The sequence below is a fragment of the Garra rufa genome, chromosome 17 (assembly GCF_049309525.1).
Source record: "Garra rufa chromosome 17, GarRuf1.0, whole genome shotgun sequence".
In the NCBI taxonomy this organism is placed as follows: Eukaryota; Metazoa; Chordata; class Actinopteri; order Cypriniformes; family Cyprinidae; genus Garra; species Garra rufa.
Genome location: NC_133377.1, coordinates 44311203 through 44334355, shown reverse-complemented (window position 1 = coordinate 44334355; position 23153 = coordinate 44311203). Strand labels below are relative to the sequence as shown.

At 33.6% G+C, this 23153-nt stretch overlaps 1 protein-coding gene and 1 long non-coding RNA gene across 2 annotated transcripts in view; both read right to left on the bottom strand.

Moving 5' to 3' along the window:
* enpp2l (ectonucleotide pyrophosphatase/phosphodiesterase 2-like) overlaps positions 1-3038 on the bottom strand; it is a 31104-nt gene extending 28066 nt beyond the window's left edge. The window contains exons 1-3 of the mRNA XM_073822167.1: positions 2462-3038; positions 1675-1772; positions 430-509 (exon numbers count right to left, since the gene is read on the bottom strand). Coding sequence (XP_073678268.1) covers positions 430-483 — 54 coding nt within the window. The 5' untranslated portion in view covers positions 484-509; positions 1675-1772; positions 2462-3038. The remainder of the gene's footprint in view (positions 1-429; positions 510-1674; positions 1773-2461) is intronic.
* Positions 3039-7624: 4586 nt separating this feature from the next.
* LOC141289973 (uncharacterized) lies at positions 7625-19134 on the bottom strand. Its single transcript, XR_012340022.1, has 3 exons — positions 19009-19134; positions 7836-7932; positions 7625-7756 (listed from the first exon to the last, which is right to left on the bottom strand). It is a non-coding gene; the product is annotated as an uncharacterized lncRNA (long non-coding RNA).
* Positions 19135-23153: the final 4019 nt, after the last annotated feature.

The following is a 23153-nucleotide window of genomic DNA, read 5'->3' as shown; positions in this document are numbered from 1 at the left end:
AAAAAAATATATATATTTGTTAGAATTTTTGAGCTTATTCAAAGTATTTTCTATTTACAAATATACTTGCTGCAGACATGTCACAGCTTTTTTTTGTGGGTGGGTATTTTATTCTTTTAAAGCTACTCAATAAATATATTTATTTATTAAAAATATATATTTTTTTTACAGTATACTGTATGGTAAATTTATTTGGTTTGAGTAATACTGTAAAGTATGGGGGACTTAACAGTCCTAATTTTATATCCCATGTTTATAAAAAGATAACATTTATATCAATATTCTTTATTTAAATATTCTTTAATTAAACCCTTTAAATCTCAACATAAGAGAACATGAAACACTATCAGATCTCGTCTTATATGTATGCAAAAATGCATTAAAATAATGAATGTCAAAGTTTACTCTCATTATACTGCATTAGCGTACCGTGGCCAGCGTGTAGAGGTTCGGGAAGGTTTTGGACGGGTACATGGGTCTCATATGAGGGGCGTGGGTTCCACACGATCCTGCCAAAGAAACACATGAAACCGTTTCAATGAGAAGCTGCTCCCGTCTCAATCTGACAGCCCTCAGTCACAGAAGACACTGTGTTTCATTAGTCTGAAGCTGAGTAAATAAGCTTTCTATTGCTGTATGGTTTGTTAGGATAGAACAATATGTGACCCTGGACCACAAAACCAGTCATAAGGTTAAATTTTACAAAACTGAGATTTATACATCATATGAAAGCTCAATAAATAAGCTTTCTATTGATGTATGGTTTGTTAGGATAGGACAATATTTGGCTGAGATACATCTATTTGAAAATCTGGAATCTGAGGGTGCAAAAAAATCAAAATACTGAGAAAATCACCTTTAAATTTCTCCAAATTAAGTTCTTAATGCATATTACTAATCAAAAATTACATTTTGATATGTTTACAGTAGGAATTTTACAAAAAATCTTAATGTAACATGATCTTTACTTAATTTCCTAATGATTTTTGACATAAAAGAAAAATCAATCATTTTGACCCATACAATGTATTTTTGGCTATTGCTGCAAATATACCCCAGCGACTTAAGACTGGTTTTGTGGTCCAGGGTCACATATGTGTTTGTCTGAGGATGCAAATCTAATTATTGAGAAAATCGCCTTTAAAGTTGTTCAAATGAAGTTCTTAGCAATGCATGTTACCAATCAAAATTTACGTTTTGATATATTTATGGTAGGAACATGACCTTTACTTAATATCCTAATGATGTTTGGTATACAAGAAAAATCGATAATTCTGACCCATATAATGTATTGTTGGCTATTGCTACTTAAAACTGGTTTTGTGCTCCAGGGTATGAGTTTAGGGTCCATATTATATTCAGTACACTCTTTGACATTTAGGAGACACAACAGACATTTTTTTTTTCCATGCATTGTTTAGTTATGAGATTTTGATTAGTTTTGCTTCAATAGGTCTCTTTGTATGTATATGTATATACATGTATTCCAGTTAACATAATTTTGACTAGTCCCAGGTCCCAGTTTTTTATTCTGGTCAGATGCGTTTTAAATGATTTGCTGTCCCTCATTCGTATGGCATTAAACACAGCGTCTGACCAGACTGAGGTCCAGTGTCAGTGTGTGAGCAGTGAGGGATTGTGGGATTGATGCAATGTAAAGATGAGATTCTGTACTCAGTTTGTGGATGTTGGGTAAGACGCTCTTCCCTTTCTTGATGTAAGAGGCACGGAAACCGTCCAGAGACAGGATGATGAGAGGAGGACGGACAAACCTTCAAAACACACAGACGCAAACACACACTTAAAGGGTTAGTTCGCCCAAAAAATGGGTGGCATCCCAAGTGTATAAGACTTTCTTCTTTCAGACCAATGCAATCAGAGTTATATTAAAAATTATCCAGGCATTTCCAAACACTATTATGGCAATGGATGAGTGTTTATCTTCACCAGTCCAAAACAAGTCCAATAAAATGCATCTATCCATAATAAAAGGTGTCTCACACGACTCCGGAGGGCCTCCTGTAGAGAATCAATGCGTTTTTGTAAGAAAAATATGCATTTAATACGTAACTAGATGAAAAGCTGCTTCTGTGTACAACAGTGAGCGCAAGCTAGATTAAAGTGATTCTTACGTTTAAAATATGGATATTTTTCTTAGAAAAACACATGGATTTGCTACAGGAGGCCTTATTTCACCTTCTGGAGCCGTGTGAGACACTTTTTATAATGGATGGATACACTTTATTGGACTTGTTTTGGACTGATGAAGAGAAACGCACATCTACGCCATTCTAAAGCTTGGAAGTGCCAGGATAATTATTAATATAGCTCCGATTGGATTCGTCAGAAAGAAGGAAGTCATAAACACTTACAATGCCTGGAGGATGAGTAAATCATGGTTTTTTTTGGGTAAACAACTTCTTTTAAAAAAACACACGTCTACATCAACATCATCACTGACCCTGCAGGGCATTCTGGGCTCTGAATCTCCTCACAGTCCCCATCCAGCCAGGAGCTGTCACCTACGACACACACGCATAAATATATATAATCATAATAAACAGTCAGGATGAAATCTAATTACAGCCCTATACAATATTTTTTTTTTTCCCCAAATGTTTTAATTAAATATTCATAATCAAAAAGCAGTTCTAATTAACTGAATTCATACAATGTTAAAGGATTTCTGTCAGTTCACTTCCAGAACAAAAATGGACAGATAACGTACTCAACCCCATTGTCATCCAAGAAGCTCATGTCTTTATTTCTTCAGTCGTAAAGAAATTATGTTTTTGAGGGAAAACATTTCAGGAATGTTCTCCATATATTTGGAGTTTGAACGTCCAAAATGCAGTTCAAATTAGGGCTGTGCAATTAATCAAAATTTGGTTTCGATTTCTGCTTCAAGCGATCATGAAATTGCAGTAATGGACATGAAACGATTATTGCACCCCATTCTGCCCCCTTTCCAGCGGTGCGCTTCCGCTCCTCCATAAAAGCCTAATTTCACATGCAAATCAGCAAAATCATGTAACGTGACTTCCATAAAGCGAGACGTGCTTGATTTATTAATGTTTCTTTGATGTTGTGTTTTTAATAATACCTAAAGAACTTGCGCTGTTCTGTGTTTGCGCTCAGAGACGGAGCAGAACACGGACATGGAAAGTTATCTTTTAGCTCAAGATGCACCTAAACGCTCAAATACACACAGAAATATTTCAAAACGAGAATCTTGGTGATTATTCACGTAAACCCTTGTCAGTTCTGTCTTAACCCTCTGGGCCTCCTCATTAAGGGGTCACACTTGGCTCCCTCGCGGTCAGAAGTGACCGAAGCCTTAAAAAGTAACTTTTTTTCTTCTTCAGGAAAATCAATTAAATACATTTTTGTTCAATAATATTTTGTAATTATTATTTAGAATTTTGAGCATTTTTTACAAATCTATGCAATATTTATACAGTTTTAATGAGCAATTTTTTTCCCACTAGAATTATATTTTATATTATATTTTTTTTATTTAATTATGTATTTATTATTTTTCAATAAATACAACATTTCACATTAAAATAGAGTAAAAGCATTTAAAATCCATTTTTTTAAAGTGAATATTGCACCATCTAGTGGCATAAAAAATAAAAACTTGTGTAATGCCATGTAAACTCCTGTATCTCCCTATATACATATATACAGGGGCTTTGGGATTCCTATTGTTTTTTTTTTTTTTTACTGTTTCTTCATTTTAATAGGCTTTGCATTTAGAAATATATTCAGACATTCTAAAAGATAACTTTTGGCAAGGTTTAGATTTTTTTTTGATTGGATAAATATCAGGTTTTGCATTTTTCTGCTTATTTCTGTGTGTCTGTGTGTGTGTGTGTGTGTGTGTGTGTGTGTGTGTGTGTGTGTGTGTCAGTTCTGTACTTTTGTTATTTTAGAGTGTCAGTCCTTGCTTGCTGAACACTTCTTTTCAGCACAGTGGCTGATTTGTAGCTTGTACTACCAAAAGATTCTCTGAATTATCACATTTTTTCATATTTCCCATTCATTTCCTATGTCGGTCATTTTTGACCGCGAAGGAGCCAAGTGTGACTAATTTTTTTTTTACCCTTTAACATATCCGAATCATGTCACGGATTTTTTTTTGTACTCGCATAGCTAATGCAACATAAGTCACCAAGTGTCATCTCATTCTGATGAAGCTACGATTTTTAAAAAATTCAAAACATAACATTTTTCGGTCAAAAATGACCGAAGAGGCCCAGAGGGTTAAATGATCATAAACAGTTGAGAATGAAAATGTGTGTGTCACAGTAGATTGGATCCGTCTGGTTAAAGCACAACAAATAATATTCCTTCTGCCGTCTCTGTGCTTAATACGAATAAAACGTAAAAATACAAAGAGAAAAATCACTCACTGCTCTTGAATGAAGGACGTTTGTAGTTTTAATAAGAAACAAAGCGTGTTTAACTATTACACCGAAGAAGACACTGTTTTATTTTACATGCAAATAATTTCTGTAGTAATGTTAGACTACTTTAGACGTGCATAAAAGCATTCAGTATTTTTTTTTTAAAGCACTGTTTTCTTTTTTCTTGCTGTATTGCTATCTTTAAATTAATCACTATATAAAGTTTTGGACCCTGTCATGATCGTTTAAATAATCGTGATTACAATATTGACCAAAATAATGATTATGATTTTTGCCAAAATCGAGCAGCCCTAGTTTAAATGCAGCTTCAAAGGACTCTAAACGATCCCAGTCTTATCTAGCTAAATGATCGGTCATTTTCTAAAAGAAATGACTATATATCTACTATTTTAACCTCAAATGTTCATCTTGTCTAGCTCTGTGTGCACTCTGTGTATTCCGGTTCAAGACAGTAAGGGTATGTCGAAAAACTCCGTCTCATTTTCTCCAACTTCAAAATCGTCCCTCATCTCTGTTTTTACCTTTTTTTGTAAAGCATGTTTGACCCTCCTTGTGTCCGTCCTTATCCTAAAGTAGAGGGCTCCTGCAGGTCCTTAAGACTTTTCTTATACTATTTAACATATTCAAAACTTTTTATGGCTTTAAATTTGATACAACTAAATTGAGGAGTTTTTAATTATAATTTTGAGAGGTCTTACAGTTGGGGACAGAAAGACGAGAGCCACAACAGGACTGGGTAAAACTTCAGAAATATAAATATATGCGCTGCACGTTTCAAACGAATGTCTTTATATGAATATATCTGAAGGGAACCGGCTGAAACTTAGAAACGTGTCGTTGGCATTTTCATGTCATGCCTGATAAAGCAGTGTTAATGCTGCTTTGTGTACAGCCGTTACCAAGGAAACCCTAATGTTTTTGTAATATTGTTACAGTTAATGTGCCTTCTAAAAATCTAAACAATTGAGACAGTAATATTTGTTTTAAATAAATATAATAAATTATATACTTGATTTATCCCTTTTAAAGGCTGAAATGCCATTGTATAAGATTTTTTTGTTTTTGTGAAAACCTGTATCTGAACTGTAAATTGTTTGAGTATGGCATAATGTTACTGTACATTGTCCAACCCCACTCATACTGTTTATTTTTCTTGTGCAGCTCTTAGAAAGGCTCATAAATTGCATTAAATTGATGTTTGAAAATTTAGCAGATACACTGTAAATAGTGAAATCAAAGTCCTTCCTTGATATTTGTGTATTGACATATTTATGATTGACATTTAGACTCCTGAATTTCTATATTTAAAAATAAATATATGTGACCCTGGACCACAAAATCAGTCATAAGGTTAAATTTTACAAAACTGAGATTTATACATCATATGAAAGCTCAATAAATAAGCTTTCTATTGATGTATGGTTTGTTAGGATAGGACAATATTTGGCCGAGATACATCTGTTTGAAAATCTGGAATCTAAGGGTGTAAAAAATCAAAATACTGAGAAAATCACCTTTAAAGTTGTCCAAATTAAGTTCTTTGCAATGCATATTACTAACCAAAAATTACATTTTGATATATTTACAGTAGGAATTTTACAAAAAATCTTCATGGAACATGATCTTTACTAAATTTCCTAATGATTTTTGACATAAAAGAAAAATCAATAATTTTGACCCATACTATGTATTTTTGGCTATTGCTACAAATATACCCCAGCGACTTAAGACTGGTTTTGTGCTCCAGGGTCACATATATACTTTTTATTTGGGCTAGTTAAATTAATTTTCGGGCTACCACCGAGTACCTGCTCGAAGATTTTGAAATTTTGCGAGGTTAAAAAGTATATAAACGGTCAACTTAAACAAACAACAAAAAAAAAAAAAAAAAAAAAAAAAACTAATCGTTTCACTAGATGAAACCCTTCTTCCTCAGCTGGGATCGTCCTTTGAAGCTGCATTTTGGAAGTTCAAACTCAGGGAACCATAGAAGTCCACTATATGTGACCCTGGACCACAAAACCAGTCATAAGGTTAAATTTGACAAAACTGAGATTTATACATCATATGAAAGCTCAATAAATAAGCTTTCTATTGATGTATGGTTTGTTAGGATAGGACAATATTTGGCCGAGATACATCTATTTGAAAATCTGGAATCTGAGGATGCAAAAAAATCAAAAAGACTGAGAAAATCACCTTTAAAGTTGTCCAAATTAGGTTCTTAACAATGCATATTACAAATCAAAAATTACATTTTGATATATTTACAGTTGGAATTTTACAAAAAATCTTCATGGAACATGAACTTTACTAAATTTCCTAATGATTTTTGGCATAAAAGAAAAATCAATAATTTTGACCCATGCAATGTATTTTTGGCTGTTGCTACAAATATACCCCAGCGACTTAAGACTGGTTTTGTGCTCCAGGGTCACATATGGAGAACATTCCTGAAATGTTTCCTCAAAAACAATTTCTTCACAACTGAAGAAAGAAAGACATGAACATCTTGGATGATAAGGGAGTGAGTACATTATCTGTTAAGTTGTGTTCTGATAGTGAACTACTCCTTTAACAATGTGCTTGTCTGAGCTGTGTGTGTGTGTGTGTGTGTGTGTGTGTGTGTTTGTCCTCTGTGTGTGTGTGTGTGTGTGTGTGTGTGTGTGTGTGTGTGTGTGTGTGAGTGTGTGTGTTTGTCCTCTGTGTGTGTGTGTGTGTGTGTGTGTGTGTGTGTGTGTGTGTGTGTGTCCTCTGTGTGTGTGTGTGTGTGTGTGTGTGTGTGTGTGTGTGTGTGTGTGTTTGTGTGTTTGTCCTCTGTGTGTGTGTGTGTGTGTGTGTGTGTGTGTGTGTGTGTGTGTGAGTGTGTGTGTTTGTCCTCTGTGTGTGTGTGTGTGTGTGTGTGTGTGTGTGTGTGTGTGTGTGTGTGTGTGTGTGTGTGTGTGTGTGTGAGTGTGTGTGTTTGTCCTCTGTGTGTGTGTGTGTGTGTGTGTGTGTGTGTGTGTGTGTGTGTGTGTGTGTGTGTGTGTGTGTGTGTTTGTCCTCTGTGTGTGTGTGTGTGTGTGTGTGTGTGTGTGTGTGTGTGTGTGTGTGTGTGTGTTTGTCCTCTGAGTGTTAGATTATGACTTTTTATTTGTAACTCTAAGAAAGATGTGTATGTTCATGTGTTTTATGTGCATATATTGTTTTCTCACCCGTTTTGAGGCACTGCTCATCGAAGTCGGAGCAGCAGCTCAGGTAGGTCTTACACAGATTATCACACCTGCAGTGGGGCGGCTCCGCCTCCTTCAGCTCGAAACAACGACCCTTACAGGTGCCTGAAAAATCTGACCCCAAACACGTGCGTTCGTCAGTCTGATGCGATTAACGCCCACATGAATAATAGACACGTGGAGACGGACTGACCTCTGATCTGTGGAGGAGTTTCATCCACCTCTCCTGACGACTGACCGGCCTGAAACACATACGCCTCACACACGGCCAGAGCCAACACACACACCACCTGACCAACACACACACACACACACACACACACACACACACACACACACACACACACACACACACACACACACACACACACACACACACACACACACACACACACACACACACACACAGAGAGAGTTGAAGTACATGCATTAAAGATATGGTTCGCCCAAAAATTAAAATTATGTCATTAATTACTCTAAAGACCTGTGTTCTTCTTCGGAAGACAAATTTAAGATATTTTTTGATGTGACCCTCCACAGACACAGCGCATTTGCGACTGAAACCTACTGCGTGCAGGTCAAGGTTATCATAGTTTTGCTTTTTTAAATTCGTTTGATTTTAGTATGGTTTTCAAATTTGCAATAAAATTTAGTTTATTTTTCATTAGTTTCATTAACAATTTTGTTAGTTTTAGTTTTATTTTTTATTTTGTGAAGACATTTCTATAGTTCAGTTTTAGTTTTATAGAGATTAAACAGAGATTAGGGATGTCCCGATCCGATCACGTGGTTTCAGACTCGATCGGAATCGGACATTACCTCTTGATCAGGACTCGGATATAGATATATATATATCTCAGAGGTCGCGTTAACTGAAAACTGTCCGTCATTGACAGATTTTTTGTAGCAATGACGGAAAAATCTGAAGGCGGTCCGTCACTTTGCCAGATTCCACAGAGGGTGATCTAGTGTAATTATTAGCTGTAATTCCAACCCTGTCCAGTTGGTGGCGAGTGCGCTCCAGTGTGGCAACAGAGCACTTGCTCCAGAACTAAAAAGAAACTGTTACTAATCTTTTGCCTTTTGTTATGCGTTTCATTACACAAAGGCGCAGTAGTACTAAGAAGCTACAACGATCTATCATGCCACATTAAAGAGCGCCAAAACGGTATTTATTGCTTGAATTTCCTAATGAAACTGAATTTGAAATTTGAGACTTTGTTTGATTGCGATTTATTGGACGGGAGGCGCACTATGTACTTGTTAGTCATCGTCTGAAAACAGCATAGACCACAAGATGGACTGGGATTTACTGATCAATGCTGCTCATTAAAATGAGAATATATTAAAACCGATGTCACTGCGGGGTGTGCTGTTGAACATGAAAAGTTAAGCAGTCTCATCTGTTCTCTTCAACACATTAAAAATTAAAACTTGAACAAAAATAAATGCAATTAAATGTGTTAGAATTAAAATATGAAAATTAATAAGTGATAATGAATTGTGACTGAATTTTTACGACCCTGTCCGTCAATGTAACAGTCTAACGCAACCTCTAGTATATATATATGTGACCCTGGACCACAAAACCAGTCATAAGGTTAAATTTGACAAAACTGAGATATATACATCATATGAAAGCTCAATAAATAAGCTTTCTATTGATGTATGGTTTGTTAGGATAGGACAATATTTGGTCGAGATACATCTATTTGAAATCAGAAATCTAAAAGACTGAGAAAATCACCTTTAAAGTTGTCCAAATTAGGTTCTTAACAATGCATATTACAAATCAAAAATTACATTTTGATATGTTTACAGTAGGACTTTTACAAAAAATCTTCATGGAACATGATCTTTACTTAATTTCCTAATGATTTTTGGCATAAAAGAAAAATCAATAATTTTGACCCATGCAATGTATTTTTGGCTATTGCTACAAATATACCCCAGCGACTTAAGACTGGTTTTGTGCTCCAGGGTCACATATATTCTCATTATTTTTGAACACATCTATAGTTCTGCGGCGGCACAGAGTTAGACCTCTCGACTCCACACAGAAACACAGCAAACACTGTGGCACTTTTTTTTTTATTTGTTTACATGCCGGCCGAATATTTTAAGTTGAGGTGCTATTTGTTTTTATCTTAGACTTTTTTTTATATTTACTGTTGCGCTAAAGTCCAGAAGTGAAGAATTTATTGTTCAATCCACCTCACAGAAGTGCTCTGTTTGCTAACAAGAGTTGTTGAACGTTAAAATAAGGCGAATTAAATAAAAAATAAGGAACATCCTGGATCTGTTTCTTCGCTCTTCTTTTTTCTTTTTTAATGTATTACAGAAGTATCGCATCGGGACTCGGAAGATACTCGAAATCAAAGGACTTGGACTCGGACTCGAAGGCAAAAAAACCTGATTGGGACGTCCCTAATAGAGATCATGATTTCTCCACAATCAAAATATCCACTGCTGCAGTCTATTTAAAAGAGTTTAATTCATTTGAATGAATTCTAAATCATTTAACACATACTGTTTGTATTTAAAACAGGATATATTTAATTCACCCATTTTTAATATGTGACCCTGGACCACAAAACCAGTCTTAAGTCGCTGGGGTATATTTGTAGCAATAGCCAAAAATACATTGTATGGGTCAAAATTATTGATTTTTTTTTTTATGTCAAAAATCATTAGGAAATTAAGTAAAGATCATGTTCCATGACGATTTTTTGTAAAATTCCTACTGTAAACCTATCCAAATGTAATTTTTGATTAGTAATATGCATTGTTAAGAACCTAATTTGGACGACTTTAAAGGGGATTTTCTCAGGATTTTGATTTTTTTTGCACCCTCAGATTCCTGATTTTCAAATAGATGTATCTCGGCCAAATATTGTCCTATCTTAACAAACCATACATCAATAGAAGGCTTAATTATTGAACTTTCATATTCTATATACATCTCAGTTTTGTAAAATTTAACCTTATGACTGGTTTTGTGGTCCAGGGTCACATATGGGTTTTGTATTTTTAATAATTTTTAGTAATTTTACATTTTATTTAATTTTAGTAAATTAAAATTAATGCTTTTATTCATCAAGGACGCATTAAGTTAATCAAAAGTCACGCTAAAAGTATTTATAATGTTACTCAAAAATAAAATGTATCACAGTCGTGTATCACCCCTGTTCTGAAGGGGTTTAGGAGCGAAATAAATAAATATAAATGTATGGAAAGTGAATTTAACTGCCTTATGTTTCAGGAATCATCCATTTTTTTAACAAGCAATCATTTACCTGATCCAGAAAGTGCTTTCATATTCTATATACATCTCAGTTTTGTAAAATTTAACCTTATGACTGGTTTTGTGGTCCATGGTCACATATTACCTTTATGAAAAAGTGGTTTGAAGGAATAAATGACTCACTCACAAACACATTACTGGATGAATCTGTGTTTTTGAATCAATCTCTGTTCAATGACACATACATTTTGTACCAGTTACTCGTTTCCATCTAGTGGCGAAAATATGCAATCCACACAAATGTTATTTGAAGGGCCTTCATTTCTACCATAGACATTAATGTTTATATCCAAACTATGAGCTTTAATCCCAGTATTGCTGTGATAATATGAATGACTGGGAGTTTCTCACCTAAACATGATGACAGCTCTCTTTGTGTCGGATCTGAATGTTCCATAAGACTTTTTCAAAGGTTTAATAGACATGAGGAATAATTGTCATTTAGAAATGAGATCGTGTGGGTGTTTGAATCTGCATCTTTTAAGGATTAATCAGCTCTAGAATATTGGTTTGATTGCTTGTGTTCCATAAAAAAAAATGGCTAAAACTGATGCAGCCTTGATTTAATGTGGGTTCTGGTTCTGTTGAGGTCCCAGTCTTTATTTTTCCGCCACGGGGTGAGAACGTAATGATTACGAAAACGATTATTTATTTTTGATCATTATTATTTTATTTCAGTTCGTTTTTCAATAAAAGTTGTTAGTTTCGTTTAGTTTTTAATTTATTTTGACGTTTTTATTTTATTTCAGGTCACGAAAAAAAATTCTGATCAATCCTTTTTGTCTTAGTTTACGAAAATAACCTTGGTGAAACTGTGAAAAAAAAATATTTAGGAGCATCAGTGCGACTGACCGATCATATCCGTGTTTGCGCTGAGGGGAGCTTCAATGGATTCTACGTATTTTTGTAATGTATCGTGAATATATCTCACAAAACCTTTTATAAACAAAGTGTAAATAAGAGATTGATGGTGCAGTGGAGAGAGCTGCGTGATTATAATGGACCTTTGTGAGATTGTGATGAACTAAGATGAGCGACAGCTTTAAATGAGTTTTTAGGGAGTTTGTGAATGAGATATTGATTTAATACACAGTGTTGGGGAAAGTTACTTTTAAAAGTAATGCATTACAATATTGAGTTACTCCCTAAAAAGTAACTAATTACGTTACTTACTTTAGCTTTTTATGGAAAGTAATGCGTTACGTTACAGTGTTGTTTTCGTCAACGATGACGAAATCATTTCGTTGACGCCACTTTTTTTCATGACGATAACGAGACGATGACGAGATAAAAATGGCTCGTTGATGACTAAAACATGACGAGACGTGTGTGAGTTTTCGTTGACGAGACGAGAATAGACGAAAATGTTAGTGGGTGGTCCGTCAGACGTTTAAAATGCATGACATTTCCGCTTATTGTGCATGCCAATTAAAACCTAAAACGTATCTGACGCAATGGCAAGCCGATTTAGCATTAAATACTCTTTGCTATACTAGTATGGCAAGCCGTTTTAGCATTCCATCCTTGTTTGTCTTTTATGTTCTAAAACATTGTCACATTGTGTTGAACTATAGATCTGCTTTTTTCACAACTTACAAGTGACACTACCCAACAGCAAAACACTTACTGACCTACATTAATTTGTTAAAAGACTACTTTTTTCCCTTTTTTTGACTAAAACTAGACTAAATCCTTTTTGACTTTTCGTCGACTAAAACTATCACATATAGAAGTGACTAAATCTTGACTAAAACTAAGTAGCATTTTAGTCCAAAAGACTAAGACTAAGACTAAATCTAAGATGGTTGTCAAAAACAACACTGTTACGTTACTTTTGCGTTACTTTTTAAATCTGGGCAGGGCTTGCTTGCTTGTTTTTAATATAAAAGGTTGTATTTTTGTCAAATGTAAAAGCCTTTTCACAGCAAAAGCCTCAGGCTTAGAGAAAAGTAAACTGACGTCTGTACAGTAGACCGCAGAAGAACAAATCAACTTTTCAGGAATAAAAAAAGGAAAACAAATGTTAGATTATCTTGAGTAATTTTTGCTTATTAGTATGGATGAATTGGATCATCGAAGGTCGGCAGCAAAGACATCGGTTAATAAAATGGGATTAAATACATAAAGGATATTTGTATTATTAAATTTAATTGCAGATTGGCGTCGAATTTCAGCGTTTTTGTTCATTTTGAAGAACACTGTATCTGTTTTTTAGTGAGTGAGATGAACTAATGCATGTTCACATTTATTCTAGAACTAAAGTAACATCTTACTCACAATTTTTTTCTCAACATAAAAGTTGAAGTAACTCAGATATTTTCTTGTCAATTAAAAAGTAATGCGATACTTTACTAGTTACTTGAAAAAAAGTATTATTACTTGCGTTACTTGTAATGCGTTAGCCCCAACACTGCTAAAATAACAGTTCAATATCAAGACATTTATTATTAAGTGACTTACACTGTATGGCTATAGCACTATTGCCTGATTTTGCTCTATTTCGTCATCAAAAAGTAAAAAAAAAAAAAAAAAAGTCACAATTGAGCCACTGCACATCTCCATTCAAACACAGCGATGTTTGGTTTATGAATAAACGTGTTTCTAATCGAATCCAGTGAGTCAATGATTCAATTTCCCATTCATAAAGAATTATTCCTGAATGAATCAGCTGTTCAAACGAATCAAATGAATGAATGATTCAGTGATTAAATCAGTGTCTTGTCGCCACCTGCTGGCAGAGTTACTTTCACTTTTAAAGTAATCTTTTAAGCATGTAAATCAGTTAATATTTCTATTAGGGCCGGGACTTTAACGCGTTAATTTAGATTAATTAATTACACAAAAATAACGCGTTAATTTTTTTTAACGCATTTTAATCGCACTTAATTTTGCACCGCGGAACGGTTCTCACTGGATGAGTTTCAGCGGCGGACCAATTATACTGGAGCACCAACTAACAGAATGCGCATATCACCGCAGGACATCGAGCCTCAAGTATCACCTCAATGCTTTTACAGAAGGTCTACCTACCTATAGGGTACCTGAATTTCTGAAATGAAGGCTAGCATATTTCTGAATATCCCAGTGTTTCCCGTACCATCATCTTAGGGGGGCGCGTTTACAATGTCTCCTCCAAGAAAACGGACTGGATCGCGGACTCCATTCATAAAAACCGAATTTACTATAGCGCGGAATGCCACGTAAATTCGTCGATTTTTGGATTAATAAATCAAAAGTTGGTCTGTCACTTAATTCAAATCGCCATATGGACTAGTGTCTGAAAACTGAAATGCAAAAAGACCGTTTTAATATGAATCCTGCACTGTTTGCCTCTGTATGTTAGAATGGCAGAGACGCGTTTTTTTATACTGCACGCGTGATGCTCCCGTTAATTTTTGGCATTTGTATCTCACATGAACAGATCTCAATCTCCAAAGCTACTGTCAGTGTCACTTTTAACGTTTCATTTGAGAAAACTAGCATCATATCATACTTTACACACGGCAACCTGTCAAAATAAAAGTACGGTTTAACATGAAACAGAGCAATATTCCTATTTAAATAGACAAAAAAACAATATATATGATAAAAAATAAATATAACAACAAGATTAACCACTTAATTGTAGAAAAAAATACTATGATTATTATTATGTATTGATTTTAACAGAAAACCTCTGTTTGTTTGCCAAAAATTAAAAAGGTTTATTTTTCATTTGATTAAAAATAAATAAATGTTTATGCTTTCATTTGATTATGAGAAAAATTAAAACACAATAATTTATTTTAAAAAAAATAGCAAAAGATTGTAAAGCCCTATTGTTCAAAATGTTAAAATAGAGAGTTTTGGATTTATTTTTTAACTGAAATAAATGTTTGCGTTATGGGAAACGCTGTATCCTATTGCTACAGTTAATGGCAATATTGCACTGGTCTGTTGGACTTGGTTGAACAAAAATAAACAATATTTTGTTGCTTCAGTTTATGTATTCAGTCATTATTCAATGGTAACTAAAAATCCATATGAAAAAACTTACTTCTCACTGTTCTCAGGTCAAATATTTATATGCGATTAAAATGCGATTAATTTCGATTAATTAATTACAAAGCCTCTGATTAATTAGATTAATTTTTTTAATCGAGTCCCGGCCCTAATTTCTATATTCAAAATTTGATATTGAAAACATTAATCTCAACATGAATTCCTGAATTTGACTGCACTCATTCCACCTCTGAGCCTCATTAAACATGAAAACACACCTACAAGACACTGTCTTCCGTGCCACCTCTGTAGTATAAATTAATTTTGTTAATACCGATTTAATCGGATTGGTAACTTATTCTTATTCTGTTGTTGTAATCAGGAATTTTAAAAGGCTTAAAAAATGATGACATACTTTTATAAAAAGCTGCCAAAAATGGCATTGCAAAGAACACAAGTGCTCCTAAAAAGAAAAGCGTAGAACCCTGAGACAGCAAGGGAACTATCAAAAACACTGACAAAATAGTCCATATGACATCAGTGGTTCAAACCGAATTTTATGAAGCTATGACAATACTTTTTTGTCGCACAAAAAACTAAAATTACTTTATTCAACGATGCACGTTCCACATGGAGGAGAAGAATTGTTCAATAAGGTTGTTATTTTAGTCATTTTATTGATGTTCTTGGTACCTTTCTGGACCCTTGCTGTCTATGGAGGGTCAAAAAGCTGTTGCACAGAATTTATTTTTATTTTTAGGTGAACTACCCCATTAGGTCCATTAATAATATTAATAATAAGAACAAGAAAATAAGACTGAACAGAGTGTTTACTAAAGAGGGCATTAGTGCCGCATTTCCCCCATATAAGCTTTAAAAAAAAAAGTGTTAAACATTACAAAACCATTAAACAAACCAAACAGCTATGAGTACGCACGCAAAATTACAAACTCTGGTTTGAAAACAACAAATTACAAAAATTTGATTCAAATTCAAATGAAATTAGAAATATGGAAACAATTTATTTAGAGCACTGCACGGTTCAAATCTATCATTCAACGTCTTTGTTTTATCCATTTCAACAATAACAACTTCATCTCTTTCTACTCGTTCTTTTAGTCTCAACTTCACTGCTTTTGTGATTTTACTGCATTTACAGCAGATTTTCACACAAAGTTTTACCTTCGATTTGAAGAAGCAACTCTTATTTGCCAATTTGACAAGACAAAAATAATAGACTGTAAAATTAACAACCTTAATTGAACTAAAAGCATTAAAGAAAAATAAAACTTTAATATGATAAAGTATTTAATACTATAAAATGTTAGAAAATAAACGTTTTAATATTATAACTATAGATTATTATATAACTTCACATACATTGTATCATGTAATTGTATCATATGTCCAAATATTTACGTATTTAAATACTCAATTACATCCTTTTAACACTTCAATGTTGAAGCCTTTAAATATAATGCATTAGAAGTTGCATAATTGCAGCTTGTAATGCATCTTATATTGCATTGCATGGTTTCATGAATAATGCTGACCACAATTATAATACTTTTCTATTCGGTGTTACATCTTTGGAAAGCATAATGCATTAAAACACAGGATATACAAACCTTCAGATATTATAATGCTTTTGTAAATATTTATAAACAGATATAATGCATTATAGTGTATATTTTGAATATCTTTATAATGCTTTTTTGCGATAAATGTAAAATAATTTCATTTCAAGATTCCACACATTTTAAGAGCCCAATGTTGTTCAGTTTCCACTAAGCGGAATCACTAATGATTTCCAATTTAACCAATAAAATTGGCTCCAGATTTATTGGATAAGAATGATTTAATCTCACAATTTTTACCAAGTAAATTATTTCAGAGCTTGGCATAACTAGATAAACATGCCTTCATTATAAAAACGCCCATGTCTTTTAAAGATCTGAATAATTTTCAATACACTTCAAGGTCTAGAAAACACTTTTAAAATATTCCTCGTTATATTTATAATCTTCCTCGTATACGCAGGATTTCCTTTGTGTGTGAATCCTGGTTCTTCACCAAACGAAACCGATGTTAGGAGGGTGCATTAAAACCATGAACAGGTTGATTTTTAGTGGTTTTAGGTTGTTTGCACTAGTTCTGGTGGTAAATGTGAGCGTGTGTGGGTTAAATGTGTGCACAGGGTTAACAGGGTGACGGGACGCGATGGGACGGGACAGCGGCCAGATTGAGAGACGCTGGATATCTGACCATCATTAAAGCATCTGACTGTGAGAATGACATAATCAAACACAGCAGACGCTCACTAACCAACGTCAACATCTGTAAACACACATATAAAACAACATCTGTACTACAGTCATCATGTGGACCTCTATTATAGTCTCTGATTATCAGTTGTATCATTTATAAAACGCCTATCTTGAATGCATCAATGCAATGCATTGGATAAATGCATCTGCCAAATGCATAAATACAAATGCATGAATTAATAATAACAATAATAACACGAAAACTAATCTGGAGTGTTTTAGTCTCATTGAGATACTACTATTCAGTATTTTTTCAAATATTTCAATCGGTTTTATTGATTTAATTTCAATTTTAGGACATAAGATTAAACTGAAAATGAGAAATGTTGCATTGGCAACTAGCTGAAATAAAGTTTTCTATATTATATTTCAGTTTAAGCTTATAATATTTATTTTTTTAATGTATTTAGTTACTACAATAACATCAATTCAACTGAATTTCACATATAACGTGACCTTGGACCACAAAACTAGTCTTAAGTAGCATGGGTATGTTTGCCACAAATACATTGCATTGGTCAAAATTATCAATTTTTATTTCACAAATCATTAGGATGTAGGGCTGGGCCGATAAACGATATCATATCGAATCGCGATCAAATTTATGTTAATAACGATTTGATTTGATTGCATGCATTAATGCAATGCACAGGATAAACGCATCTGCTAGATGCATAAAAACAAATGCATTAATTAATAATGACAATAATAACACGAAAACTAATCAGGAGTGTTTTAGTCTCATTGAGATACTACTATTCAGTAATTTCAGTAGTTTTTTTCAATATTTCAATATAGCTCTTATTAAATTTTGGCACATAAAATTAAACTAACTAAAAATGAGAAATGTTGCATTGGCAACTAGCCAATAAGTTTTCTATATTTTATTTCAGTTCAAGTTTATAACATTTAATTTTTTTTAATGTTTTTAGTTACTATAATAACATAAATTCAATTCAATTCCACATGTGACCTTGGACCACAAAACTAGTCTTAAGTAGCATGGGTATATTTGTCACAAGAGCCAAAAATACATTGCATTGGTCAAAATGATCAATTTTTATTTTATTGCAAAAATCCTTATGATATTAAGATCATGTTTCGTGAAGATATTTTGTAAATTGCATACCGTATTAGTAATATGCATTGCTAAAAACTTCATTTGGACAACTTTAACTTTATTTTCTCAATATTTAGTTTTTTTTTTTCACTCTAGCTGTATCTCAGCCAAATATTGTCCTTTTCCTAACAAACCATACATCAATGGAAAGCTGATTTATTCAGCTTTGATTTCAAGCAATTGACCCATATGACTAGTTTTGTGGTCCAGGGTCACATGTTTTAATTACATAACCTGAATTATTATGAATCTTAGGAAGGAACCTAATAAATGTGCATTAACAGACAGATGCTTCAATGATTTCAGCACATTATAAAGTTTTCTGCTCATTGCTCTACAACAAAACAAACCTATTTCTAAAGCTCTGCCTCTGATATCCTCTCATACAGGTTTTTATTGTGTTTAATAGTTTTTCTGGTGTGGGACACTGATGTAAACACACAGGACAGTTCAATAGTTTGTATTTACACACCAGCTTGCGAAATCTGACCTGCAAAAACGACCCGCATAGAGATTTATTTCAGAACTGATCCACTAACAACTGCGACACTTTTGCGGTTAGACTCTTCTCAGCTCGTGTCGTGTCGAAGCGCGTTATTACAACAGTGAGAGTGTGTTTTCATCGCAATCTTACCAGTTTTCCCACGCTCATGATTCGCGATAATCCAGCTGAACGATCGCGCTGCTCCGCTGCTGCTGCTGCGCGCGCCCCCGCGTCTCTGCTCGTGACCCCAGCTCTCCTCTGCGCATGCGCGGAGAATGCGCGAGTGGCGCTCAGTTTTGAGCGGATGCTTTTTAAGTTTCCCTGACTTTATAATTTCTGTTGTGTTTGTTTGTATGTGTTGTGTAAAGCATAATAATAATAAAAAAAAAGTTTTGAGCGGATGCGATGAATGCAGCGATTAGTTTTTCAACCGAAGTAAAAGTCATCCAAAGTGTGAAAATCGATATTATTATTAGTCTTTTTAATTAATTTGTACATTTAATTTATTTTTAAACTGCTAGAACTGACGGGTTAACCGGTTGTTTCGGGTAAATGAGGACTCCTCAGAGCTGCTCTGACATGCCGGTGGTTTTCCCAGAAAAACTCCTCATTTATCCAGCGAGTAGGAGAGAGGAAAGAGCTCCAACATGTAGAGGATTTCTTGGAAAACTGTTTGCACATCTCTAACGCAATAATTACGAGACAGGGGTGTGTTTGGCTCTCCTCAGGCGTGTTCCCGCAGACCCGCACACACTGATGATTGACAGCTCAGATTGGCAGTTGGTTTTAAGGCGGACAGCCTCTGATTGGACGATTTCATCGACATCGACCCGCCCACCACCGGATTACTACTACTTTTATTTATTTATTTATTTATTTATTTATTTATTTATTTATTTATTTATTTATTATTTTTAACATGAAATAATATTTAAACCTATTAATATTAACACTGATGACTGACAGGTTAGATTGGCAGTTGGTTTTAAGGCGGACAGCCTCTGATTGGACGATTTCATCGACATCGACCCGCCCACCACCGGATTACTACTACTTTTATTTATTTATTTATTTATTTATTTATTTATTATTTTTAACATGAAATAATATTTAAACCTATTAATATTAACACTGATGACTGACAGGTTAGATTGGCAGTTGGTTTTAAGGCGGACAGCCTCTGATTGGACGATTTCATCGACATCGACCCGCCCACCACCGGATTACTACTACTTTTATTTATTTATTTATTTATTTATTTATTATTTTTAACATGAAATAATATTTAAACCTATTAATATTAACACTGATGATTGACAGGTTAGATTGGCAGTTGGTTTTAAGGCGGACAGCCTCTGATTGGACGATTTCATCGACATCGACCCGCCCACCACCGGATTACTACTACTTTTATTTATTTATTTATTTATTTATTTATTATTTTTAACATGAAATAATATTTAAACCTATTTCTATTAACACTGATGATTGACAGCTCAGATTGGCAGTCTGATTGGACGATTTCATCGACATCGACCCGCCCACCACCGGATTACTACTACTTTTATTTATTTATTTATTTATTTATTTATTATTTTTAACATGAAATAATATTTAAACCTATTTCTATTAACACTGATGATTGACAGCTCAGATTGGCAGTCTGATTGGACGATTTCATCGACATCGACCCGCCCACCACCGGATTACTACTACTTTTATTTATTTATTTATTTATTTATTTATTATTTTTAACATGAAATAATATTTAAACCTATTTCTATTAACACTGATGATTGACAGCTCAGATTGGCAGTCTGATTGGACGATTTCATCGACATCGACCCGCCCACCACCGGATTACTACTACTTTTATTTATTTATTTATTTATTTATTTATTTATTATTTTTAACATGAAATAATATTTAAACCTATTAATATTAACACTGATGACTGACAGGTTAGATTGGCAGTTGGTTTTAAGGCGGACAGCCTCTGATTGGACGATTTCATCGACATCGACCCGCCCACCACCGGATTACTACTACTTTTATTTATTTATTTATTTATTTATTTATTTATTATTTTTAACATGAAATAATATTTAAACCTATTTCTATTAACACTGATGATTGACAGGTCAGATTGGCAGTCTGATTGGACGATTTCATCGACATAGACCCGCCCACCACCAGATTACTACTACTTTTATTTATTTATTTATTTGTTTGTTATTTTTAACATGAAAAACAGACAGACTACGGATGAAAACTGCTATGATTACTCAACTTATTACGCTACTTAGTTAGTTTTCATGGAAAGTGATGTTACCTGTTACTTTTGCGTTACTTTTTAAATTTGAGCTGGGCATTGCTTTTTTGTTTTTAATATAAAATATTTATGTTTTTGGTAAATGTAAAGGTCCTTTCACGTCAAAAGTGAAATGAATCAGCCTCTGGCTGAAAGAAAAGTAAATAATTGCCAGTACACACTGCAAAAAATAAAGGTGCTTTGAAAGGTTCTTCACAGCGATACCATAGAAAAGCCATTTTTGGTTCCACATGAAACCATTCAGTCAAAGATTCTGTAAAGAACCATCTCTTTCTTACCTTTTTATAATTTGAAGAACCTTCTTTTGCCACGAATAATCTTTTATGAAACAGAAAGGTTCTTCAGATGTTAAAGGTCCTTTATGGAACCATTTAGATTAGAAGGGTTCTTCTATGGCATCATGAAGCACATTTATTTTTAAGTGTGTACACACTGCAAAAAATGCTTTTCTTATTTAGGTTTTATGTCTTGTTTCTAGCCAAAATATCTAAAGCTAAATACAAATTATTGTCTTGTTTTTAAAAAAAACTGCTCAAAATTAAGTGTTTTTGCTTGAAACAAACAAAATAATCTGCCAACGGGGTAAGAAAAATAATCTTGTTTTCTGTTTGAATTTTTCTAAGCAAAAGCTCACTTAATTTTGACTAGTTTTTTTTCTGAAAACAAGAAAATTTTTACTTAGAATTTTTAGATATTTTGGTTGGAAACAAGACACATCATCAAAGTAAGAAAAGCATTATTTGCAGTGCAGTAAAACACAGGAGAATAAAGTTCAACACTATTCGGCAATTAAAAAACTAAGCACAAATGTTAGTTTATCTCAAGCCATTTTTGCTTATTAGTATGATTAAATTTGATAATCGCAGCTCAGCAGTAAAGACACTGGTTAACAGAATAAGATTAAATACATAAAGGATATTTGCATTATTTAACATATTTAATTATTGCAGGTTTGCATCATATTCTAAGTTTGTATTTCACTGTTTTCATTCATTTTGTGCAAGTGAGATGAATTAATGCATGCTGACATTTAGTCTCTACAGTAGCATCATGTTTACAAAACACATCTGCACTTCCTCCTGATTTCTCTCAGTCAATGCATGGGAAACAAAGTAACTTGGAAAAGTAACTCAAATATGTTCTTGTCAATTAAAAAGTGATGCATTACTTCACTAGTTTCTTGGAAAAAGTCATCTGTTTACATTGGTTACTTGTAATGCGTAATTATTTTTGTGGAAACCATGATACACTTGACTTTTCAGGATTCACAGATGAATAGTGCATTTATTTGAAACAGAAATCATTTGGAATATTCTTTATACATCGGTTTAATGCGTCCTTGCTGAATTTTGTTAGATCTACTTGCTTTCAAACTTTTGAATGGTGGCATATCACAAAAATATTAGGCAGCACAACTGTTTTCAACATTGATAATAATCAGAAATGTTCCTTGAGCAGCAAATCAGTATATTAGAATGATTTCTGAATAATCGTGTGTCGCTGAAGACTCGAGTAATGACGCTGAAGTGCATCACAGCAATCAATTACAGTTTAACAGATGCTTACATAGAAAACAGATCAAATAGATGCAGTCTTGGTAAACAGTATAAAATCGTACAAAAAAAGTAATTATTCCTAACTTTTTACCTGCAGTTTATATGACAGAAATATGATCTCAATATACAAAATGTTAGGTGCAGTATGTTTGGAGAAGTATACACTATTACGCAAATTCAGTCCTCATCTACACTAAAAAGTTTTCACCAGATTCAACTTAAAAACCTAAGTTTAGCAGCTGCCTTAAGTTTTTAAGTTAAATCAGCTTAAAACTACAAGCCATTTTCACTTATTACAAAAAAATGAGTTGATATAACTTGTAAATTTAAATGACTTAAGATCTTAAGGCAGCTGCTAAACTTACGTTGGTGAAAACTTTTTACAGTGTACTGCACTGTAAAAAAAC